At 34.8% G+C, this 23560-nt stretch overlaps 1 protein-coding gene across 2 annotated transcripts; it reads left to right on the top strand.

The window, feature by feature from the left end:
• The first annotated feature begins 3110 nt into the window (after positions 1-3110).
• On the top strand, positions 3111-22856 carry LOC135843734 (fibroblast growth factor receptor 1-like). Of its 2 annotated transcripts, XM_065361709.1 has the most exons (17): positions 3114-3384; positions 6457-6522; positions 6597-6763; positions 7075-7210; positions 15960-16103; positions 16218-16412; positions 16513-16637; positions 16745-16889; positions 16963-17037; positions 17825-17918; positions 17988-18096; positions 18195-18429; positions 20320-20588; positions 20672-20865; positions 22062-22202; positions 22319-22418; positions 22500-22856. In XM_065361709.1, exons 1-17 carry the CDS (start codon positions 3354-3356, stop codon positions 22611-22613), a joined length of 2340 nt encoding a protein of 779 aa, XP_065217781.1. In that variant the 5' UTR covers positions 3114-3353; the 3' UTR covers positions 22614-22856. The 2 variants fall into 2 exon arrangements, with proteins under 2 accessions (XP_065217782.1, XP_065217781.1); XM_065361710.1 differs by lacking the exons at positions 20320-20588; positions 22062-22202; positions 22319-22418; positions 22500-22856 and having other exon boundaries at positions 3111-3384; positions 20672-20840.
• Positions 22857-23560: the final 704 nt, after the last annotated feature.

Consider the following 23560-nt stretch of genomic DNA (forward strand, 5'->3'; position numbering starts at 1 on the left):
CCCGGTCTGAACTCTAGAACAATGGGCACACTAGCGCCATCTACGTGAGAGTCCGTTCCGAATGTTCCTCAGTCATTTACACTTTTACAGATACATGGGTACACAGGATCACTCTGCCCCAGTACCCGTTACACGGGTTCCCGCTAGTCAACAAATAAAACTTCGTTTTTTTAAAAAACATATAATTTAAAATTTTTTAGCTTTATACCTACCTTTTGAAAATTTTTATTGAAAAACAAAACTAATTGGAACCTTTTTAGTATTTTTTTGGAAAAAAATTGAAAATTGAAACTGATTAAGCAAATAAAAATTTTTGTAATCTGGTATTAATTTCAGAATTAATACCTAGTAATTTTCAAAAAAATTATTTGTATCAGAAAATTTGTGTGATGCATGCTCAAAATGGATATAAGCAACGCAAATTCTTTTGGTAAAAATCAACTAACAGTCACTTTATCGCGGTTGTTAATGTCTCACGTGGTGGCGTAATCGGTAAAGCGTCGGACATGAGAGGAACCCGGGTTCGAGCCCAGATGGTGCTGGAAAAATGTCGAAGATTGTTGAAAAGGTAAAATTGATATTTCCCCAGTAGCCCTCCACTACGTCCACACTTTGCAGAGAACTGGAAACAACAGAAAAAGATGAAAATGGTGACGTAGACCTCTCAAAATTTTTCTGCACTGGCACTCTGACACTGTGGCATTGTCATTGATAAATTGACGATGCGTCCCAGTCTCACTTTGACGCAATGTCAAACCCTGGCACTAAAGTGCCAAACGTGCCCACTCGGTATTTATATCTATGTTTCCTATAATAATATGTAGGTAGTTCCTATTTCAAAGAATGATTCCAATTTCCAATTAACACAAAAAAATCATGCATTCATCGTTCAATCATCAGAATCGTTGGTGACGATCTCTACAATTCATCTATGTACCTACGTCAATGCATGATGAAAAAATTGTCGTAATAGATGCGATTGTCATCCAGTTATTCGCTTTATTCGTAAGTAGGTTTGTATTTTTGCTGACAAATACGTAGGTAGCCTGACTACGATAATCATTTCTATAATATTTCCGCATTTTCAAGCGATTGCCTTCGTTTTTCAATATTTTTTCAAAATGTTGGTAAATGAACTTGAAGTAAATCTGTTCAGATACCTAAACGCAGGCCTTTTTTTGTACTTCGTTCCTCGGGGGGGGGGGAGACGCTAAATTGAAGTTGCAAGTCCCTAATTTTCACACCCACTCTGCCACAACGTTCTGAGAAAAAAATCGAAGTAAGTACCTAAATTATTTTTTTATTGCTTAAAAATATATTTTTTGAAATACATACGTAGGTACAAAATTTACTCATTTTTCAAATCAATCTCCGGCTTGCTTACAATCAAGCTGATGCGCTAATTTTTTTCATACACAACAGGTCTAAAGTAAAAAACAGCTTTTTGATGTTTTGGCCGCATTTTGAAAATTGTTGGACTACCAACAGGGGTGGGGTGTTTCTCAACGACATTGTCTGCGTTGTTGCGACGAAACGAACCTGCATTTCAAATTTTACCTGAATCCATTCAAAAAGTTTTTCCACTACCTAATGGGCTGACAACAAAATGTTTTCAATACCTATTATACCTAAACTTGCTAAAACAGAAAAAAGTGGTGTTGAATATTTAAGAGATTAAAATTTTCCTGGAAGGTAGTATTAAAAGTAAATAGTGTACAAAATGTATGTACTTACCTGGGTACCTAAGTAAAATAAGGGATTGAGAAGAAGAAAAAAGCCTCTTCGCTCTTCTCAAAAAATATGAAAAAATGAGGTGATATGTGTCCAAGTGAAGGAAAGACGCAAAATTTTGAAGAAGTTCCAAGTTTGTTTCTACAATTTGAATTTTAGAACAAGGTAGACATGGGTTTGTAATCGGCATCCATCCCGGTGAAACAAGAGCACAAAAATACTGGGGTACTCGTACTTTTTACCATCAAAATATTTTACCAAAAAAAATGGACTGTTACCCTAATCCCCTCCCACTTGAAACCGACACTGAAAGGGGGATCTGATAGAACCTGACCAGATCTGAATAGATTTAATCACACCTGAGATTGAGAACAGGTTAGATCTAAAATTGTGTGTTCGGTACCTACGCAATGAAATTAGCCAGTTTACGAGTCTATAGGTTTTGCAAATATTATGCAAATATGTGTGTAGGTATTACCTATCGAAAATTTGCACACAGGGTATGTTTACTGGCGTTTATTACTTTCTGTTAGAAAATACTTTGCTTTGTGTTGTTCGAGCTGTGGTTGGTTATATTTGTAACTCATAAATTACATTATGGGGGCTGTCGTTCGAATCTATCATTGATATGCCACATTCTATCATATTTTTTTTTTTTAAAATAAAGTAGACCTGACTTTGGCCTAGTTCCACCGCAGGGGCACGTGGGGGGCTGAAAATTTTTTTGGGGTCATTTCAACTCAAAATCTCCAACATACTTCAATTTCAGCGAAATCGAAGACTATAATTAATTTTTTCCGCTCCACCCTAATGTACATAATATGCGATTTAAAACCAGTGCACCCGTGTTTTTACGTATGTTGAAAATTATCTACGTCTACCTACATTGAGTATTTAGTCAATCGATTGTGCGTCAGTTGTGTTCTTTTGTGAAGTGAATTTTAAGTTTTTTTTTTTACACAATGTGAGGACCAAAACGCACATTAGGATTTTTGGCGTTAAATTGAATCCAAGGAGTATGACTAGTGAGGACGACCTCAAGAATTCGCGGATAAGTATCCAAATTTATCGGAGGAGGTGAAGATATAAAGTTTAACATCAAATCATTTTGTTTTCATATTTGAAAAATTATCTTTTCCCCGACAACTTTATTCGCGGTGGAATTACTCAGAGATAAGTAGTGACAGCAAATTTTTGACGGAAGCCAGAATCAAATGATTTGATGAATTTCTACGTATGATGACCCAATACGGTGTTTTCAACATAAAATAATTCTGTTTTCATATTTGAAAAATTATCTTCCCCCACAACTTTATTCGTGGTAAAATTATAGAGTAAAATTGTTGATACCATTTATTTGCGCAATAAAACTCGCGAGTTTGAATAAGACATAACTATTCGCGACGTGAAAGGCCGATCTGAAAGTTTGTTGAATTATTGATTAAAGCTCGACGCTCAGGCCGGTTTGCTTTTCATTTTCAAAATTGGAATTTTTTTGAATTCGTCATTCAAATTCTAAAATTCTGAGCTAAAAATATACGAGTTTTTAAAACGTTTTCACCTCGCTTTGCTCGGGTCAATTTGTATGTAATTTCATCTCAATTTTGTATGGAAAACGCGCCATGAGGTTATCAATATATCTACATTCCAATGGTAAGTAGTACAAAGGTTTCTGATAATCAGTGGCGGGCTGTCCTAAAATGTTATCTGACGATGGTCAGTGGCCCCGAGACAAATAGGGGCCCTCGCTCGGGGCCATCCAAACATGAATTTTTGCCAGCTTTTGCCTTCGCTTCGCTCGGGCCAGTTTGCTTTTCTTTTATTTCAGAATCGACATTTTATATCCAAGTACATATGTACATTCAAAAATACAAATATTCTAAAAACGTGTTGTCAAAAAAATTAACTCATCACAAAAAAACATTGTTTTTTACCTTCTCAAAATACGAACTTTGAAATGTTTTGCCTTTGCTTTGCTGGAGTCTCTTGGAATTTTTGTTTTACATACCAGCGGGAGGTAAGTGGCACTTTACCGCCCGCTGCGCGGCCGATAAACGTCACTTTCTTCCACCGCAGGCATGTAAAATCGCGTACATACCACGGGAGTTGATAAAGAATGCCTCAGAGCACGCTCTGAGATATTCTTTATTTCACCTCCCGTGATGTGTACCTAATATACTATTAAAATTGAGATCAAAATTCTATACAAATTACAAATCTATTGGGTATTCAAATTTTAAGAAATGTTCAAATCAAAGAAACAGTGATTTTCTACTTCCCAACGGTAGCTTTTGCTCTCATCCCACTCGACGCTCGGGCCTGTTTGCTTATCATTTTAAAAATTGGAATTTTTTAAAATTCGTCATTCAAATTCTAAAATTCTGAGCTAAAAATATACTAATTTTTAAAAGGGTTTCACCTCGCTTTGCTCGGGTTAATTTGTATCTCTTTTCTAAACAATAAAAAAATCAATTTTTGATACTTTCATAAAATTCAAAAAGAGGAAATAACAATTTTTTATAAGCCTTAATGCAAATTACAATTAATTAGCAAATTTGTCATTTCATCTTTCATTCCACTTTAAAAACTCGTCATTTTATTCGACAAAGTTGTTTTTTTTCTCATGGAGAATTTTTCGTCCTCCCTTGTCTACTCCAAAAAACCACCTCTAGTTTTGTTCATGTCGAATTCACTAATTTTTGCGAAATTGAATAAAAAGACGAAAAAAATTAATTGCACTGCTTGCATTCAAGTAGGTATCCAAACATGAGAAAAAACAAGATAATAGAAATTCTTAGGGGGAAGGGGGATTAAATTTTGAGGGTCTCATTCGGTGCATCGGCCAAAGGCACCCAGCCGACCCAGTCCGCCACTGCTGATAATTTTCAATTTTGACCATAAGCATAAATATCTAATTAAGTTACAGCTGTTAAACAGTGACATTGCAGAGCTGTATCTATTTACAAAAAGTAATTGTCTGCTTGTTGTGATACCTCTTTTGTACTTTGGGGGTGGGGCTTGGGATGGCAAGAAGTAGGGCTACCACTCGTGTGTTCAACCTTATACTCACTCATAGTATAGTCTGAAGTCTCAGGAGCACATTGATGTAGGTATGTACGTAAGGTTACTACGACCACGTACGAGATATTTAGGTGTAGTTTTTTAGTAGAACTTGTAGAAAAAGTCATACATTAAAGTGTCTGAACGATCATGTTGGTGAAAATTTCCAACTTTTTTCAAGAGAATGTTCTCTTGGTCGCTTCTGGGTCATCTTAAATTTTTTCTACTGGACATTCAGAAAAGTTGAATACCTCAATATGTTCCCGCGACTTTAAACTATAAGTTCATCACACAATCAGCTCAATAATTGAAGGGTTCCTTTCCAAGTCGGCCTAAGTCCATTTTTATCATTTTTGAGTTAGCAGCGCCATCTGCTGGTACAGGTCGGTTAACACCTTTATCACCTTGTCCCAACACCTGGCGTTACTTTTTTCGCTCAGGAGCGCTGTTTTGCCGGCTCGAAAAAACAGCTGATTATTCCAAAGTGGCCTAAATCATACATTTTTTACGAATATTTGTATACAAATGCAGTTTTTCAGAAGTTTTTCAACGATTTTCGAGTGAAGGCGTTTTCACATGTATTATTCATCATGGTATATACAAATAAGTGCTTTGAATGAAATTGTTTCAGAAATGTATTAAATTAATGATTCGTGAATTTTTTTTTGAAAAAACACATTTTTTCAGCTCTTTTTCAAAATTTTTAACATCAGATAATTCCAAAGTGGCCTAAGTCCACTTTTTCTGACTCTTTGACGTGCTCTGGAGCTGAAAATACGCAAAATTAAAAAAATACCAATACGGTACTTTAAAGCAGAAAGATCAAGCTTCACAACCATATAATCACATCATTTATTATTGAAGCGGAAGGGCGAGAAAAACACTTATTTGTGTTTTTCTCGAAATGGAAAAAATGGACTTAGGCCGACTTGGAAAGGAACCCTTCAATTGAACCAATCTAGCCGCTAGCGCGAGCAGTGTATGAAAATACCTATTTTATGATTTTCTGAGCCCAAATTTTTTTCGCGCTCATTTCAAACCGAAGTTTTGCCAGTAATTATTATATCATAATTATAGACACATCATAATTTAAAAAATATCATTTTGAAGCTGAAACTTCAACGTTTCCAGTTCACTCATTACACAGTATATTTTAAGCATCCGTGTGATGAGGCTCAAATTCAACATTTAGCTCATCAGTTAACTATATCCAAAAAACATAAAATTCATGCAAGAAGCTTAATAATGATGCACCTGCACAAGCTCATGGGTAATTGTAATTGAGTACCTAACCTACTTACTTTCAGATTTGAAACAATATATGTATACCTAGCAAAGGATACCTATTTGATTTAGAACTAAACTAATAATTATGAGTAGATATGTACTTCTATATCGAAAGGACCCATTTAGTCAGTGCCGAGAAGGGTACCTACTTATAGATTTTATTTTTCAACATTTGGTTACATCCCTGATCTATCTATCTACCTACCCTTCTCCACACCGACTAAATGGGCCCTTTCAGGCTGGTAAAGTAAGTAAGTACTGTGCATGTCTGTTTGCATGAAAATGTATATACCTACATATTTTTCAACTCATCCTCTTGAGCAAGGATGATCGCAATACAACAGCCGAATTAACTCACTTTATCAACATACATTACAGCAACCGTTGCTCTCGGATTAGCAGTCATCATGACAACTTTCTCCTTGGCAATTTCTTTAAATTCAAGTAAAATTAACGTTTTTTGAAAAAAAGACCTCAATTTTATCAAAAAGTATCTATTAAGTACATCAATTTTCTAGCCAACTGCGGAGAACAGATGAAACGTTGCAAGGGAGCCGTATTATTAACTTGTAACAGCACAAAAATGACAAGTACGTCGTATTGGTATCGTTTATCGCCCGAAAGAATGATGACAATGTTGGAAAATGCATCTCACTTGTCCGATTATGAAGTAAAAGACGTATCAGTAAGCGTTTTTTATTTATGTATCTACCTAGTACATACTTACAGGGTGCCCAGAAATACCGAGTACCCCAAAGAAAGTTTTTCATTAAAAACATAGGTTGGCAACGTGAAATAGATGCATATGATGGGTGGAATGTTATCTCTCCAGTGCAACAACCAATCATGTGCTATCATTATTGTCATTCACTGTGACCAACCAAAGTATTTTAGTAGAAAACTTTTTTAGGGGTACTCGATATTTCTAGGCACCCTGTACTTACCTACTTATACCAGTAGTAAAGCACTCATTTTATTATTGATTTACACACTTAGAAATCATACGAGACAACGGAAACATGGCTGTCGAATCTATCCCCGTATGATAATGGATTGTATTCTTGCTTAGATCGATCAAAACCAAGAGAGGAACAAGTGATTTGTTGCATTAGGTTAAACGTCAGTTGCAATGGTAGGCATATTCCAATAGTTACAATAATTTTTTTAATCGTATTTTTGCTTACCTATTATGTACATGTATTTTAACATCTCAAATAACTTTCTACGTAACTTCACACTTTTTGGTAATTTAATATACACATACACTCTACATATGTGACCCCGCCTGACAAAATCGACCATTTCGACAAAAAATAGTGCCCAAAATAATGACGTTTAAAATGAATCTTAAGGGTTGAAAGATCAGATTTTTGAAAAAAAAAAACATTTTTTGAAATTTTGTCGAAATGGTCGATTTTGTTAGGCGGGGTCACATATGTATTTTTATTAAACATGAATTTTTCACCATACCTACACATTACAAAATTAATACTTGGAGGAGAATGCTTTTTGGGGCGTTTTAAAAGAATTTTTAGCGCAACACAGGGTCGTGATTTATGGAATTCATAAAAAAATTGTCATACAACCTATCAAAGTAAGCCAAAATTTTGATGGAAAATCAAAAATTGTAGTCGGAATTCTTTTTACTGCTTCTGAAAAATTTTGAGTCAAATTTGAGTGTACTGTGAACGTGAAATCAGTGGAGAAGAAGCCCATAAAGAGTAAGTATAAAGTTTAGTGTGCGTAGCACACCATTATAGTTTCAGTCTAAAAGTTGAAAAATTCTTTAGCTCGAATGTTCTCCTAGATGAATGGACCGATTTTTTTGAAATTTCCATACTTATGTAGATGTGGGCTAACGTGAGGCATGGAACGCCGTAATTAAGTATATGGACTTGCAATTACTGAAGTAACTTCTTTAGTACCTAATTGCAATTAATTACAAAATTTGTGCCAAAAAAAGAATAAAAAGGGAAAAAGGCCATATAAAAAGCGAAACGGACGTCAGTTAGATTTCAAAATTTATGTAACACACGGAAAAAAAAATTAATAAAAATTACTATTTCAGTATAGTAACCGGATCCCATTCAAAAATAATACTGATTTTTACTCAGCCAAAAAATACATTTTATCTAGAATTAGGTAAAAATTTATTACTCTCAAAGTAAAATTTACTAATCTCATAGTAAAAATCACAATATTTTTGAATGGGATCCGGTTACTGTATGAAATAGTAAAAATTATCTATACTTTTTTTTTCCGTGCACCGTAGGGGTTGTAAAAACATTTCCCATCGTTTAGTTTTCGAAAAATCAAAATATATTTTTAAAAATTGAACATTGGAAAAAATTTTTACAACCACTGCGGTGTTACATGGTAGCCACTGGAATTTCCCGTGCATGTATGTGCAAAAATTTTTTCTATTCCGATTTATGCAGCGTTGCAGCCGAGTAGAAGAAAAAACGGGGTTTTTAGATGAATTTTATCTCTATAATTACTTTATAAAAACTAAAATCCAGTAAATTGATGGAAAGTACTTACTTTCACTTGAATTATTCATACTTGGTACATTTCGACGATCACACGTCAATATACTCGAATTTTGAATTTTTCATCGTTTTTACCCCCTTCATCCCCCACCATTCGCCCCTACGAAAAAAATATTGTCAGATTCGTGATCTACACCTCCGAAAACATACATTTCGACATATCACACGCCATTATTGTCACATTTTGAATTTTTCACCCCCCCCCCTTCACCCCCTCATCACTCACCCCTACAAAAAAATATTGTCAAATTCGTATTCTGCGACCCCAAAATCATAAGGGAGGATATCATTTTACAATTGCTTTTGGGTTTATTGTAAGTTTTTGAATTACGCCAGTTTTGAGGGTGCTCACAGCCCACTGTGCGGTGTTCCATAAATTTAGAAATTTCATTTCTAAAAAGAGGCAAATAGGAAATCACAATGGGTGGTAAAAACCTTTCCCATTGTGTTCGCTTATTCGCCGGTGGCCGGTTCCCATTTGAGAACCATGAATAGGAGACTTGACATCCGAAAAGCTACCCGTTTGCAAACCACAATAGGATGGCGATGAAGAAGAGATAGAATCATTATGCTCATACATTCCAATTCAAAATGTACCCACTTGCAAACCAAACCCCAAAAGTAGGACTTTTGAGAACCACTCTGTTCTTCTTTTACGCAAATACATGATATGATAGGCTAGGAGAAGTAGGAGAATACTTATCGTACTGCAATTTCGCTTCATTTGAAGGGTATAGGGTAAGATGGTGATCCAAAAATTTCATCTGAAAGACACCTAACCATGAGGAGTTGGTTCCACAGGGCACAGTTGCTTTCAGAATTCAAGAACACTATGCCCATTGCTAAAAATATACCTAACACAAATTTCAACTGTTACAGGTGCAGGGTGATCATCCATCATTTTTTTTCAATTTTTAAACTTGAGCCACAAGAGGGGGGGCGAGACATGCATTGATCAACAAAGAAATTTTTCTTGCGTCTGATTGATTGAGGTAATTGTGCCATGATTTTCGCTAGGTGCCGTCAAAATTTGAAAAAAAGTTGAAAAATGATCCAACTTTGTGAGCAAACACCTTGTTCATACCTAGTTCTTCCACATCAATTTGAAATTTCTGCATAGAAAATTGCTTGAAGCTTCAGAATGGCACAATAATGGCAATTTTATTGGTATGAGAGTTGTATTTCTAAAATTAGCGATGATAGCAGCTTAGGTATTTGAACTTTCGAAAATTCATCAAAATCACAAAATCAATTTCAACACCCGAAATTTTGGTTTCAGAGTTTTTAAGATATTTATGTACTTTTCCGATCCTAGGGTAGTCCACCTCAAAATCCCATGGTGGTCCAAAGGTCTCAACATTTAGATTTTTGGCCAATTTCGCCAAAATGTGGGCAAGCGAAAAAATTCATAGGGTCCTCAAGTCATTTTTCAGACCAAAAATTTAGAAAAAATTGTACACAATTACTTGTATGTAGAAGAATTTACTTTGAAAAATTGATGACTTGACCCACTTTTGAAGTAAAAATCTCCGTAAAACGTGCCTTTTTTTAAAATGACTTTACCCACTTTGGAATAGAGCTCTTCAGTCGATGCTTTGCGAATCATCTTTTGTGATTTTCGAGTTATGAGCAGTTCCAGTGATGTATAAAAGCCTAATATTCGAATAAATCATATGCGAAGTTGGAAAAAACGGTTTTAGATATTGAATTTTAGCCATGGGGAGGGGAGGGATGTCTCCTGGACCTCTGTATTATGTGAGTGTATTAGGTGACGTTTTTTAACTGGTTGGTATTGGTTCGCAAATGTCTTACATTGGCTTCAATATGAATCACTCGTTCGCTCGTAGTTTATTTTTAATTCAAATCTCGTTGGTTCGCAAATGTCTCACTTTTAGACCATTAATCAGTGCAATAAAAGAAGCATAATCACAATAAGGCTTTTGACGTATTGTGGGTTGCATATCGGTTCGCCTGAACTTTATCAGTTTGGTGGGAATTCTTATCAGTGAGTATCAAAATTTCATATTTTGAGCAATTTTCACAAGGTGTTTTCGAAATGTATAGCTTTTATTTAGTTTTTCCTTCAATTTTAAACACTGTTAAATCCTGTGATGAAAAAAGATCCGCTCTTTGTCGAGGTTTAATGACGTTTTGTCAACTTCTTCAAAACTTGACGAAGAGAGGATCTTTTTCCATTACATAGAGTTTAACAGTGTTTAAAATTGAAGAAAAAACTAAATAAAAGCTATACTTACATTTCAAACACACCTTGTGAAAATTGCTCAAAATATGAAATTTTGATACGCACTGATAAGAATTCCCACCAAACTGATAAAGTTCAGGCAAACCGATATGCAACCTCAATACGTCAATAGCCTTATAAGCTGGTTCGCAAACGTCCTACGCCCTCTGCAGTTTTTTTTTTTTTTTTTTTTTGAATTGAGCGAACACAATGGGTGATAAAAACTTAATTTTGAAAAGCATGTTTGGGCTCCACGTGGAGCTAAACTTTACATTTTCAAGATTTAACAATGAGAAAGGTTTTTACCACCCATTGTGATTTCCTATTTGCCTCTTTTTAAAAATTTAATTTCAAAATTCATGTAACACCGCAGGGGTTGTAAAATCTTTTCCATTGTTCAATTTTGAAAAATAAATTCTGATTTTTCAAAAATTAAACAATGGGAAATGTTTTTACAACCCCTGCGGTGTTACATTTATACAAGTTTAGCACCTATACAACAAAAGCAGGTGGCTACCTACCCTTGAAAAATCAAATCCCACCAGTCATTTGTGATTCGAGCTTTTTTATCGCGTAGTGCTATCAATTTCACATTGAGCTTTTGAGCTTTCAAGCTTTTGGTTTGGTGTGGTACTTTCAAATTCAAATTCAAATTGTATATTTGAGATACATGCGGCAGCAAAGCTGCCATTATATCACGTTGAGCATTACATAATTGAAAACTGTAAACATTTTTGATTACTTATCTACGTATAAGATACAATTTTCAGATTTAAATAGAATAAAAGGCATGATTAAAACATAAAAAGATGAAGATTTGAAACTATACATACAAAATCAAAATTCAAGCAATTATTGATCAGAGCAGCTAAGATATTCCTCCAGGGTGTAAAAAGCACTATTGATCAGCCATTCTTTGAGAGCAATTTTAAATTTTTTTGCAGTTGGCTGGTTTTTAACACTCCCTGGAATCCGATTGTATACTTTTGCTGCAGATGATACAGCACTACACTGGAGAAGTTTTGTATGGTGGTGGGGAGTTCTAAGGTTACCTAGTGATCTTGTGCTGTATGGATGGGTAATTTTTGGAAAGGTTATAACCTTAGTATAAACCATGAGAGATATGTCCAAAATATATTGTGATATTGTAGTGAGGATTTTATTATCAACAAAGATGGGCCTGCATGTTTGTCTTAGAGGTATTTTATAAATTGTTCTTATCGCACGTTTTTGTAGTGTGAGAATTTGCTTGACATATGATGCATTACCTCCCCAAAAAACCACCCCATAGGCCAATGTAGAGTGGAATAGTCCAAAATATGCAAGTCTGAGAGTTTTTTGATTTGTAATTTGTCTTAGCTGAAAGAGTAGAAAGTTTATAGATGACAAATGACAGGTTAATTTATTAATGTATACATCCCATTTTAAATTGCATTGAACATCAACCCCTAAAAATTTTGCAACACTAGAAACATTTGGTAGATGCGAGAGAGTTTCTGCTACCAGGTTGGCCTCCTTGGGGGTTACATTAAAAGGCACTGTCACTGTTTTTTCCAAGTTCAAGCTCATGCCATTTGCATTAAACCAAGAAATTAAGTTTTGGAGAACATGTTGTGTTGTTTTTAGTAGTGAGTCCCAGCTACCACCCTTCAACAACATAGTTGTGTCATCTGCAAACTGAGTTAGGAGTGCATTGATGTAGGATGACAAATCATTAACATAGAGAATAAACAGTAAAGGTCCAAGTATGGAGCCTTGGGGGACCCCTATGTCTATTATTTTCTCTTCAGAAAAGGTGCAAGTCTCACCATTTAGGATTTTTATTATTTGTACCCTTTTTTCAAGGAAGGATTTTAGCCAACTGTGGACTGGACCCCTTATCCCATATTTATCCAACTTTCTCAACAGTATTTTGTGGTTCATTGTATCAAACGCTTTTGATAAATCACAAAACACTGCCAAAGAATTTTCACCATCTTAGCCAGCTTGAAGAATTTTGTTAAGTAAATGAAATATTGCTTGGGTAGTGTTTTTGCCACGACGGAATCCAAACTGAGTTTCACTTAGAATGCTATGAGATGATAGAAATCTGAGTAGTCTATTATATAGCAGCCGTTCAAAAATTTTTGAGAATACTGGCGTTACAGAGATGGGCCTATAGTTGCCTAAGTTTGATTTTTCCCCTTTCTTGTGAACAGGTGTTACAATACTTACTTTCAAGCAGTCTGGAAATGTTCCCTGATCTATAGAGTCATTAAAAAGATCAGCAAGTATATGGGATATATACTGGTCAGATTGTTTGATAAGGCCTACATCTAGATCATATTTATCCCTTGAATTAGAATTTTTGAGACCTTGTATTATATTGGATACTTCAGCAGCAGTAGCTGGTAATACAAATATTGAAGAATCATTTACTGGAATAAGGGATAGTGGGTCCAGTGTTTGAGAAGAGCATACTCCATTTTTTCCAACTGTTGCAAAATGTTGGCTGAATAGTTTTGCTATATCAGCTGAGTTAGTGTATTTGGTGTCTTGGAAAGTAATATGATCAATGGTTTGTTTCAGCATTGGTTGATAGGAGTTTATTATCTTCCATGTAGTTTTGCAGATATTGTTTGAGACTGCAACTTTGTGAGAATTTGCTTTTATATTTGCCCAGTTGATCAATTTTTTATATTCCTTTTGGAGTAGCTTGTATACAACTTTTTCATCATCCGACCCACCAAATTTCCAATTTGAATAAGATTCTAATAGTTTAGTTTTTAGGGTGCGTATTTGGGTTCGAATACTATGAGGATACTGTAACTTGTTAGAATTACGATTTGTGTAAGTTTGAAGTGGGAATGATAAGTTGTAATGGTACAAGAAAGTTTGTAGAAAAATAGAAAATCTTGAATTAATATCACTTGTTTTGAGAGCATTCCAATTTTCAGATTCCAGAGAGTGCAAAAAAATATCAAAATTTGTTTTAGAAAACACACGTTTTTTCAAGGGAGGTTGCTTTGCTGCATTCACAGATTTTTTAACCAGTTTTAAAGATAAAAATACACTATTGTGATCTGATATATGTGGTATATCCACCCTGGAAGAACACTCAGCGTCCCTATCACATATAAAATTATCAATACAATTTCCCATCCTGGTGGGCTTATAACATGTAAACTTCAGACCATATGATGACAGTAACAAGGTAAATCTACGAGACATAATATTATCATCCAGAATATTAATGTTAAAGTCACCACCAACCACAATATGGAAGTGATTATTGAGGAGAAGGGCAATTGCATGTTCTAATTTGGTAAAAAATATGTCAGGCGTACCTGAGGGGGACCGGTATACAGAAAGTATATGTAGGTGGAGGGAGGGAACTGAGATTGCTGATATCTCAATGTGGCGTTCTACTGACAGTGCCTGAATATCATTACGTGGGTTATACACCAGATTACTGGAGTCTTGAATCAAGATGCACGATCCACCTCCTTTAAAAATATTTCGACAATAAGATGAAGCAATGGAGTATCCATTCATGTATAGAGAGCCTAGTTGTTTTGAAAGTAACCAGTGCTCAGTTAAACAGATTAGTTGACAGTTGGATTTTCCTAGATAATCATTCAACAGAGCAATTTTATTCGAGAGTGATTGAACATTGAGAGTTAGGAACTGTATGGTCTGCTGGCTCAAGTTCAGAGTGTAGCCAGAGGCATTCGAAAATTCTGTGCATATGGAGCAATTGGAGGTGGATGACCTAAGTAGTTGGGTTGATGATTAATAAGCATTGGCATCATTACCGGAGGTTGACTGAAATACATAGGTGTCGGATGTTGAATCTGGATTGCATTGGCTGCATTTGGTTACACCTGTGGTATTTTGAGAGAGGAAGGAGGGGGAGGAGGAGGTGCATTTGGTACCATCAAGGTTGAGTTTGGCTTTTCTGAAGAGTTGAGCACAGGTGAAGTTTTAGGAGGGTGAGGAGAAACTAGAGTACTGGTCAAGTCACAAGTATTATTGGTCTTCTTAGGTTTACGCCAATGTATATGATGTGTCCTCTTCACCATTGCGGAGTAGGTGGGTGGTTGGTTGGTAGATACACTAGATTTAGTATTATGTAAATTTGTCCTATTAAAGGATTTGTTAGATGTTACATTATTACAAACATTAAATAAAGTGAACAAAAAACGTGCAATGTTTCCACATAAGTATCTTTTACCATTTTCATTAAGATGTCTTCCATGAGCGTAATGAATATGACGTGGTTTAAAGCACCGCCACTGCAGGTACAAGTCATCCAGCACTGAAATCACAGCTCGAATATGTTTATTTGCCGAAGCAATAACCTGATCAGCCTTCTTATTCAATGTAAAGGGTATCTCATATTGAATTGCGTGAGTTCTAGTTGAAATTTTCCTAACATTCTGAATGTGTTCATTCACAACATCAGTTGTAGGATTATTCGAGCCTCCAATGAATAGAACCACATCATCAGCTGTATAGTCGGCTGTAGTGCTTTTTTAATCGTGTAGTGCTTTCAATTTTGTGTTGAGCTTCCGGGATTCCAGTTTCCCATAGTGCTTCGTTGAGCTTTTGAGCTTTCATATTCACGTGGTGCTTTTGTATATGCGTAGTGGTTTTGATATCGCCTAGTGCTTCCGAGCTTTTGGTTTTACGAAATGCTTTTGATATTGCGTAGTGCTTTGGATATCGCGCTGTGCTTTTGAGCTTTCAATTTTGCATGGAGATTTTGATATCGTGTAGTGCTTTCACAATATTATCACGTTGTACTATTGAACTTTCGATTTCGCGTAGCGATTTTGATATTGAATTGCTCTTTCAAATATTTGGTTTGGCATGGTGTTTGGATATTGCATATTGCTTCCAATTGTAGGTAAGAATAGCCTGGACTTAATAAAGCAAGCTACCCAAACTCTTACAATAGCGCAGCATGTCTAGTTTAAATTTATTTTTATTATGGTAGGTAGGTCTAGGTACCTACTTATGTACTAAGAAATGCACACTTAGCTAGACTTGTATTTGCAAATTGGCTTATTTGTACTGAACCACTCAGTCTCACGCTTCTTGAGTTTCAGGTATTGAAAACAACGATCACATAAAACAGCATTTGCAAAAAATTGAGAATGGCGATGGAGCGTCACCATACACATTAGAAAAAACCATTCATTTTATTCCTCGACAAACAGACGAGCCGGTTGTTTTAAGAAGTTTTACTAGAGGTACATAAATAATATCTTTACCTACATACATACCTTCACTCGTAGATGTGGAGACAATTTTGTAAATCTTGTAACCCATCTGAACCGGGTACGTAAATTTTCTCTTTTTAACAGGATATCCCAAACCAACTAATTCGGCCTACGCAACAAATTATGGTGATTTTTCTGGAAATGAGCTAAAACTATATGATGATGAAAGTCATTTGTTTCTAACAATAGACGAACCGTCAATGCCGACAACTTATACCATTCGCACATGCAACGCGAAAGGCTGCATTGATAATATTTTCCACTCTGTTCATCAAACTGGTAAGTAACCAAAGCCAAATTAAGATTATAGAATCTTGATTTGATTTATTTAAAAATTTATTTCTTCATCGTGGTTAATACCAAGGTTTATAATTTATAGGAAATAATACAGTTGTGATAGGAGAAATTAAGGGTGCATCTGTGACATTATGTTGCGATGCTGAGCTCAACTCTACCTGGAGAGTGCAGTGGTTCATTAAAAATAGAAATGAAACGAAAAATACGGTAAGATATTTATGCATTAATAAAACAATTAGTTGAACGAAGGTACTTTACCTCAGTAAGCTTCCAATTAGTGTAAAAATTTACTAAAAATCATTTCGGACCAACAGAAAGAAAGATGGACAGCTCCAAAGGAAGTGCCTTGCTATTTCATATTTAATGTATCTGATACGAACACTGGTACATATCAATGTAGAAAGCAAGATTTGTCAACATGGAAGACGATTGGTACTTTTGAATTGAAAATTCTCAATGGTAACTATAAAATCAGGGGGGAAAAATTGATGAAGTATGCAAATCAATTCAGTCGAATAATATCATTTCGCAGACTCGGTCTCTGGCAAACACCCAATCAACCAGGCTACTGTTTCCGCTGAAAATGATCAAGATTACTTCAGAAATGGTGACTGGCTTTTTGAATATTTTTTATAAAAAACAATAAAGCTTGAGGTACTTTTAGAAAAATTGAAAGTGAGGCCCTACCTAATACCTAATTATTGATTGAAAGCATTGACTAGGAAAAGTACTTAGGTGCCTCAAAACTGTATTGGAATTTTCAACTACATATTTTACTTTAGGTAACGCTATTTTTCAAAAATGCAGAAGGGTGTAGATTTTATTTTTCAAAAATCAAAATAAACTTCCAACGTTCTCCGCTGGATCCCAACAGTGTTTTAGTGTGAAGCTGTCTATGAAAGCTTCACGTTCCCGCGCCGTTTAAATCAATTGGAAAACGTTGGAAGATGGTACCGATTTTTGAAAAATAAAATCTATACCCTTCTCGGCACCGACCGAATGAGCCCTTTTGAAATATCTGTATGTACACATATACTTCGAGTACAAAGTCGCAGAATTTATGGAGTACAAGTTTTCATGTTCCAAAGGGTCAGCTTTTTCCTGAAATTTTGTATGAATTTTCTATGAAAAAAATGCCCCGAAAAGCAAAAAAAGCCCAAACCTTTTTGTGTTGTAGGTACATACTTAGGTACATGAAGTTTTTAATTGGCGAAATCATTTTGTTTTGGTCTTGATAGTTAATTTTACCCCTCGCCATACGCCCTTACTCTGGAAGATTGCGTTAAGTTAGATAAACTACGCTATATCTAGACCTACTAGTGTTGCACCTGACCTAACCCGATCTTTTAAACATGATTTCATAATGAAAATCACCTGGTATTGGGTGTGGAAAGGCGGTTCGATTACTAACATATTAATCATCATTTTGATAACGGCATTATCCTTCACAACCATCTGCGTTACCTATTTTTCCTCCAAATTCAAAAAGTAAGTACTTTTTTTAAACTGAATCATCTCCCCCCCTTTTCAACGTTAATATATGTGTCAATTATACAGAGAAATGAGAAAAATAAACATGGAATTAGAAAAAATGACGAAACTGCAGGTGAAGAAAATCATCGTCCAAAAACAAATCAGTAGTGATAACGATTCGTCGGATATTTTGGTACAAAACATACATACCTACTTCAGCATACTTTTACCTACATGAATAGAATTATGATTTCAAGAATCAAACGTGTTTACTGTATTTTTCACTAACAGAATATTCCTGTCGTTACTATTCAATGTTTGAGATCTGATGAAGTCAAAAATGGTATGATTTCCAACGTAGTTTACGAAATGCCTTTGGATGAACGCTGGGAATTTCCTCGACATAATTTACGTATCGGTAGAACGGTGGGTGAAGGAGAATTCGGAATAGCTGCCCAAGCCGAAGCGAAGAATATTCCAGGGCGAGAAAATCAAACAACAATTGTAGCTGTGAAAATGCTCAAAGGTTAGTCTTTTCGACGTCGCCAACTACCTATTAATTAATGTCAAAAGCTGGGCTTATGATTGTCCGTATCTAGAAAAAGTCTTAAAAGTTTGAAGTTACAGAAAAAAAAAATAGGTACAACTGTAATTAGGCCTAAAATAAAAACTCACACTTCGATTTCATTTCTTTTGTTTCGATTCAGTTTTTCCCAGATCGGTTTTATTTCTAGAATTGAATTTTTTTTACATTTCGTTTTTTTACATTCAATTCTGAGCGTAGTGTAGAATTCTTTTGTTTTCATTTCGAGGTTGTGAAGATGAAAATGAAATATTGTTCATTTTCATTTTGAGGTTTTTCACCTTTCAATGTTTGTTTTTGTATTTTGTTGTTAGTTTCCGTTTATACCTGTGTATATTTGGGGTATTCATTTGTCATGCTCTGTTGTTTGTTTTTGGTTCCTTTTTGCAGTTTTTCTTGCTTTATACGCGTACTTTTTTGTGCGCCAATTTTTTTTGTTACTTTCGATTTCGTTTTTAGAATTTTCAAATTTCATTTCGAATTTGTGAGAATTGTTAGCATGTCAAAAATTGATGAAAAACTGTTGAAAACACGTTAAAATGTTGTAAAAAAAAAAAAACTCGAAAAAAGAGCCTTGAAGTCTTTTTAGCAACAACGACATTTGAATGAAGTTTTCCGAAAATGCCTGAAAAATAAATAAAAACTGCTAAAAAAAAGTTGAACTCATGGAAAATTGACATCATACAAAAATAATACCCGATTAAATTTGAATGAAACTATACCCAAAAGTGCATGAAAAAGACGTGTTTAAAACAAATTTAAATGATAGGGATCAAAAATACAAAAAAAATATAAAATTACCGTTGCAAAAATTAATTATATTCATGCAAATTGAATAAAAAATCAATTGAAATATGAAAGATAAAAAATTATGAAAATGAAATAAAAAGTGAAAAAAATAAAATTTCAAGTACATAATACAGGTATAAGTTGAGATAATGATGTGAAAAAACTGTAAAAAATGGTGAAAACAAAAAAATGTTGAAAATGAAAAAGTATAAAAAATTAAATATTCCCCCTCCCAAAAAAATGTAATCACATGATGCATGCTATGAAAACGAAGAATAAAAATTCAATAACAAAGAATTGATTATTTAACGAATGGAAAAGTAGACCAGAAAAAGAAGAAAAAATTGAAAAACGAATAATGAAACGAAAAAGGAAAAAATATAAATAAAATGATGAAAAATAATGAAATGAATAACAAAAATGATTTTTATACAAACGAATGTAACCAAAACCAAAGTGAAAACAGAACCTAAAAAACCAAGAAAAAAAATTAAAAACAAAATATAGGTATGTACTGAAAACTAAGTGAAAGACCTCAAAATGAGTTCAAAAGTGCGTTCAAAAATTCTTTGGTGAAATTTTTCATCCTCCAAATTACTTCCATCTCCTCCTGTTGCCCAAAAAAGCAAAAAAAGCATGTACTTGTGCAGCCGATGAACTTTTTTTTTTTTTGGTTTTTCTTGACGTGCTTTCTATCAATTTTGGTATGCGTAATTCGTATTTTTAATGTCGTCCGTTATTTCATTTCCTAATGCCCTTTTTTCGTCGTGAAAACGTCTATTTCTGTCGTACCGATAAATCACACCCGAACAATTTTAAACAACACACTGCTACACTCTCCTTTTTTCCCCGGCTATTGAACCTACCAAATATACAAAATTCAGAGAAGGACGGTACTTTACTGCTTTTGCTTTAATAATGCCACAAATTACAATTAGTTTCATAATTAGGTACTTAATGAGTAGGTAGTACATACAATAAACTAGGTAAACGATGAGTGAATAAGAATGCGCATTAACAAACGAAAAAAAAAAATGAATTTAGATGATGCCCCAGACTCCGACATGATTAATTTAGTTTCTGAAATGGAAATCTTGAAATTACTTGGAAACCATCCAAATGTCCTCCGACTAATTGGCTGTTGTAGTCAGGGAGGGCCCCTGCTGGTAATTACAGAATATGCTGAAAACGGAAATCTTCAAAAGTTTCTGCGTAACCATCTTGAACGGTCGCCCATTAAACTCCCAGAAACTACTCTCATGTCTTATGCTCTTCAAATTGCGCAGGGGATGGATTATTTGGCCTCATTGAAGGTGCATCCAATCGCCATTAATAATCTTTCGATTTTTACAACATTACGAGTAGTACCTACCTAAATTTAATTTTTATTTTGTAGTGCATTCATCGAGATTTGGCGGCTCGCAATATCCTTGTAATGGTTAACCACACCATGAAAATAGCAGATTTCGGTCTTACCACGAATACAACAAATTCAGAGTACTGTAAAAAAACTTCGGAAGGAAGGCTTCCAATTAAGTGGATGGCACCTGAAGCTTTGCTTCATCACAAATACACACTCAAGTCTGACGTGTAAGATGTGAATTATGAGCTGAGAGAGTGGGTGGACTTTTTGTACAGTACGTTTTTGCCGTACAACAGCTAGTAGCTACGAGCATATCACGCCACAATTATTTTTGGTAGGAATATACGAGTATATTACTTGAAGGGTGCACGGAAAGAACCAGATAAGTCACTTTTTCAAAGTTTTGTGTTACAGCGTTTTTTGAATCATCCGAACTCAAAAAAACATTTTGTCGGTTTTCACAGAGAAAGCATTTTTTTTTAAATCGTGGATTCTTCACTCCTGTCACTATTACTCAACCTGTTTACACCTAATTCATGTTTTGAAATTTTTTTCTAGAATATTTCGCAATAATCATGCCAAAACATCGAAAAATATAATTTCTGAAACTGGGGAAACATTTTGGAACGGATTGGTGCTAATTTTTGGACTATTATTGCCAATTTCAAAAATTCGGGACAAATAGCCTGCAAAATCTTGTGACACTTCTTCGATTTTTTGAAATTTTTAATAATGCCTAAAAAATTGGCAGAATTGCGTTCCAAAATATTTCCCCAGTTTCGAAGTACGATCGGAGAAGAATGCAATTTTCAAAAAACGGATTTATCCAAAAATAAGCAATTTCCAAGTATTCAACTGCTCAGTAGTCAGTAGAACCTTGAAAGTTCCTAAACAGGTTGGCTATACAGCGACAGGAGTGAAAACAGCACAATTTTTTTTCAAAAATGCCTTCTCTTTAAGGGTCCATTTCTCTCCAACAGCGGCTCCATTTGAAACTAAAATGTTTTCTGAGTAACTTTCAACTCAAAATGAAGGTCTTCGCTGAATTTGGTCAAAATCTGCTGACTTTTTTCGGGCGATCCACCCTAATGTCAGCAGTATTTACAAGTTGCTGTTGATAGTAAGTAAGTGGAAAAATGCATCCGCATAAGTTAGTATTCGGTCCAGTGGGTGTTTGAGTACATATTTGCTAACAAGTTTAGGAACCCCTGCTTTCCAAAAACGCAAACATTTAATAGCCGTTCTGTAATACATAGAATGAATGCTTCTAGAAATGACAGCATTTCCAACTGTTGAGTTTGTTTAAACATTGCACAACGCCAAAAAATGAAAAATACCTATCCAAACTGTCCGCCTACTCTCTCACCCCTACCATGATGATGCTGAAAAAAGCAACGTATTTTCAATACCAACTTTTTGTAAGGTGGTCATACGGTGTCTTATTGTGGGAATTATCAACAATGGGTGGTAACCCATATCCTACGCTTCTCAATCTTGTTGAGCTACTTCACGTTCTAAACCAAAATTATAGAATGGAAAAGCCTCCGAACACATCTACAAATGTGTAAGTACAATAACATGGATTTATTTTAAAATGTCAAAATTTTTCTCATTGTGTAATGTGTACCTAATTTACTTAGGTACATATAAGTCTACAAATCCGATCATATTGTGTTACAGATATGATTTAATGTTGGAATGTTGGGATAATGAACCTGAACGTCGTCCAAATTTTTCGACCATTGTGGAGCGCCTGACAGAATTATTCCCATGCACTCAGGTATGGGTTTAAGTAATTTGTGTGTAGATATTTATTTTGCTAGGTTGCAATTTATATTGGCATCAGTTTTCACTGTTACAGGCAAACGATGAGTCCAGCCATTTACTAAATTCTGATACTTCTGAATCTGAGATGGGAAGCAGTGTTTTCAATTCGAAATTCTCTGAAGATGAAAATGCAAGTGAAGCGTGTTGATGTTGATAAACTCTCGAAATGTTCAAGAATGGAGAACTGCGAGAAAACCATTTTACACATAGGCAGGTATACTTGAAACTGGTGAATGACAGAAAGTTCTTTTTAAAAGTTTCATTTTTTCAGTATCCTTAATTTGTAAAAAAAAAAGAATACCAATTGCATTGTAAATAACTAGGTATTTTAATTTTTTATTTGTTTGAGCTTGATTGAGCTTTTTTCAAAAATATAAGTGTACATTTCTAATTAATAAGATTTAATAAGAAACATTAGAAATCTCATCATTACTTACCTAAGCATGCGTGGTTGCGTACCATCAGATATTTGAACATTGGATGGTTTGATTGGAAAAAATTATAAATCACAAAAAATGAATTCGCTATTTTTTTACCTTCGTAAGTATTCTATTTTTTTAATCACTGTTTGCTATTTTTTTTGAGCCCATTATTTGCTGTGTTATCAATTGTAATCTAGGGGCACGCTCGTGCCCCACCCCGCCCTCTTCCGAAATAAATCCAAAAAACACGAAAACAAGGAGAAATGAATGCAAACGATGAACGGAGAACGAGTAACGCAACTAACGCAACGAGCAGTGACACTAATATTCTGAAACCAACTCGTCTTTGATGGCGCGCAGGCCGCCAACTCATTTTTCTATGAAAGCGTGCATTAAATTGAAAAATTTCGAAGAAGCAATTTTCTTAATTTTTCAGGCGCTTTCATTTGAGACTAAAACGGAGTTTCTACGATGAAAATTCGCGAAGCTACAATTTGGCTCTATTTTGTCATTTTTGTAAAATTCTTCGCCATCTTCAAACACTATTCAGAAAAAAGGGCTGAATGGATTTTTGCGAAATTTGGGAATTGGGTTCTGTTTATCAACTATTACGGACTAGTGAAGTCAAATTTTGAAAATTTTGAAATTTGACCTTTCACCCCCCCATTTGGGG

Source organism: Planococcus citri, chromosome 4 (genome assembly GCF_950023065.1).
Source record: "Planococcus citri chromosome 4, ihPlaCitr1.1, whole genome shotgun sequence".
In the NCBI taxonomy this organism is placed as follows: domain Eukaryota; kingdom Metazoa; phylum Arthropoda; class Insecta; order Hemiptera; family Pseudococcidae; genus Planococcus; species Planococcus citri.

What these genes read in the sequence shown, in the direction of transcription:
- LOC135843734 (XM_065361709.1), top strand. Translation starts at nt 3,354, where the DNA reads ATGAGGTTATCAATATATCTACATTCCAATG. An exon ending in GTTAAACGTCAGTTGCAATG is followed by an intron (nt 7,211 to 15,959) that starts GTAGGCATATTC and finishes CTTGAGTTTCAG; the next exon opens with GTATTGAAAACAACGATCAC. An exon ending in TCAAGATTACTTCAGAAATG is followed by an intron (nt 17,038 to 17,824) that starts GTGACTGGCTTT and finishes GGGTGTGGAAAG; the next exon opens with GCGGTTCGATTACTAACATA.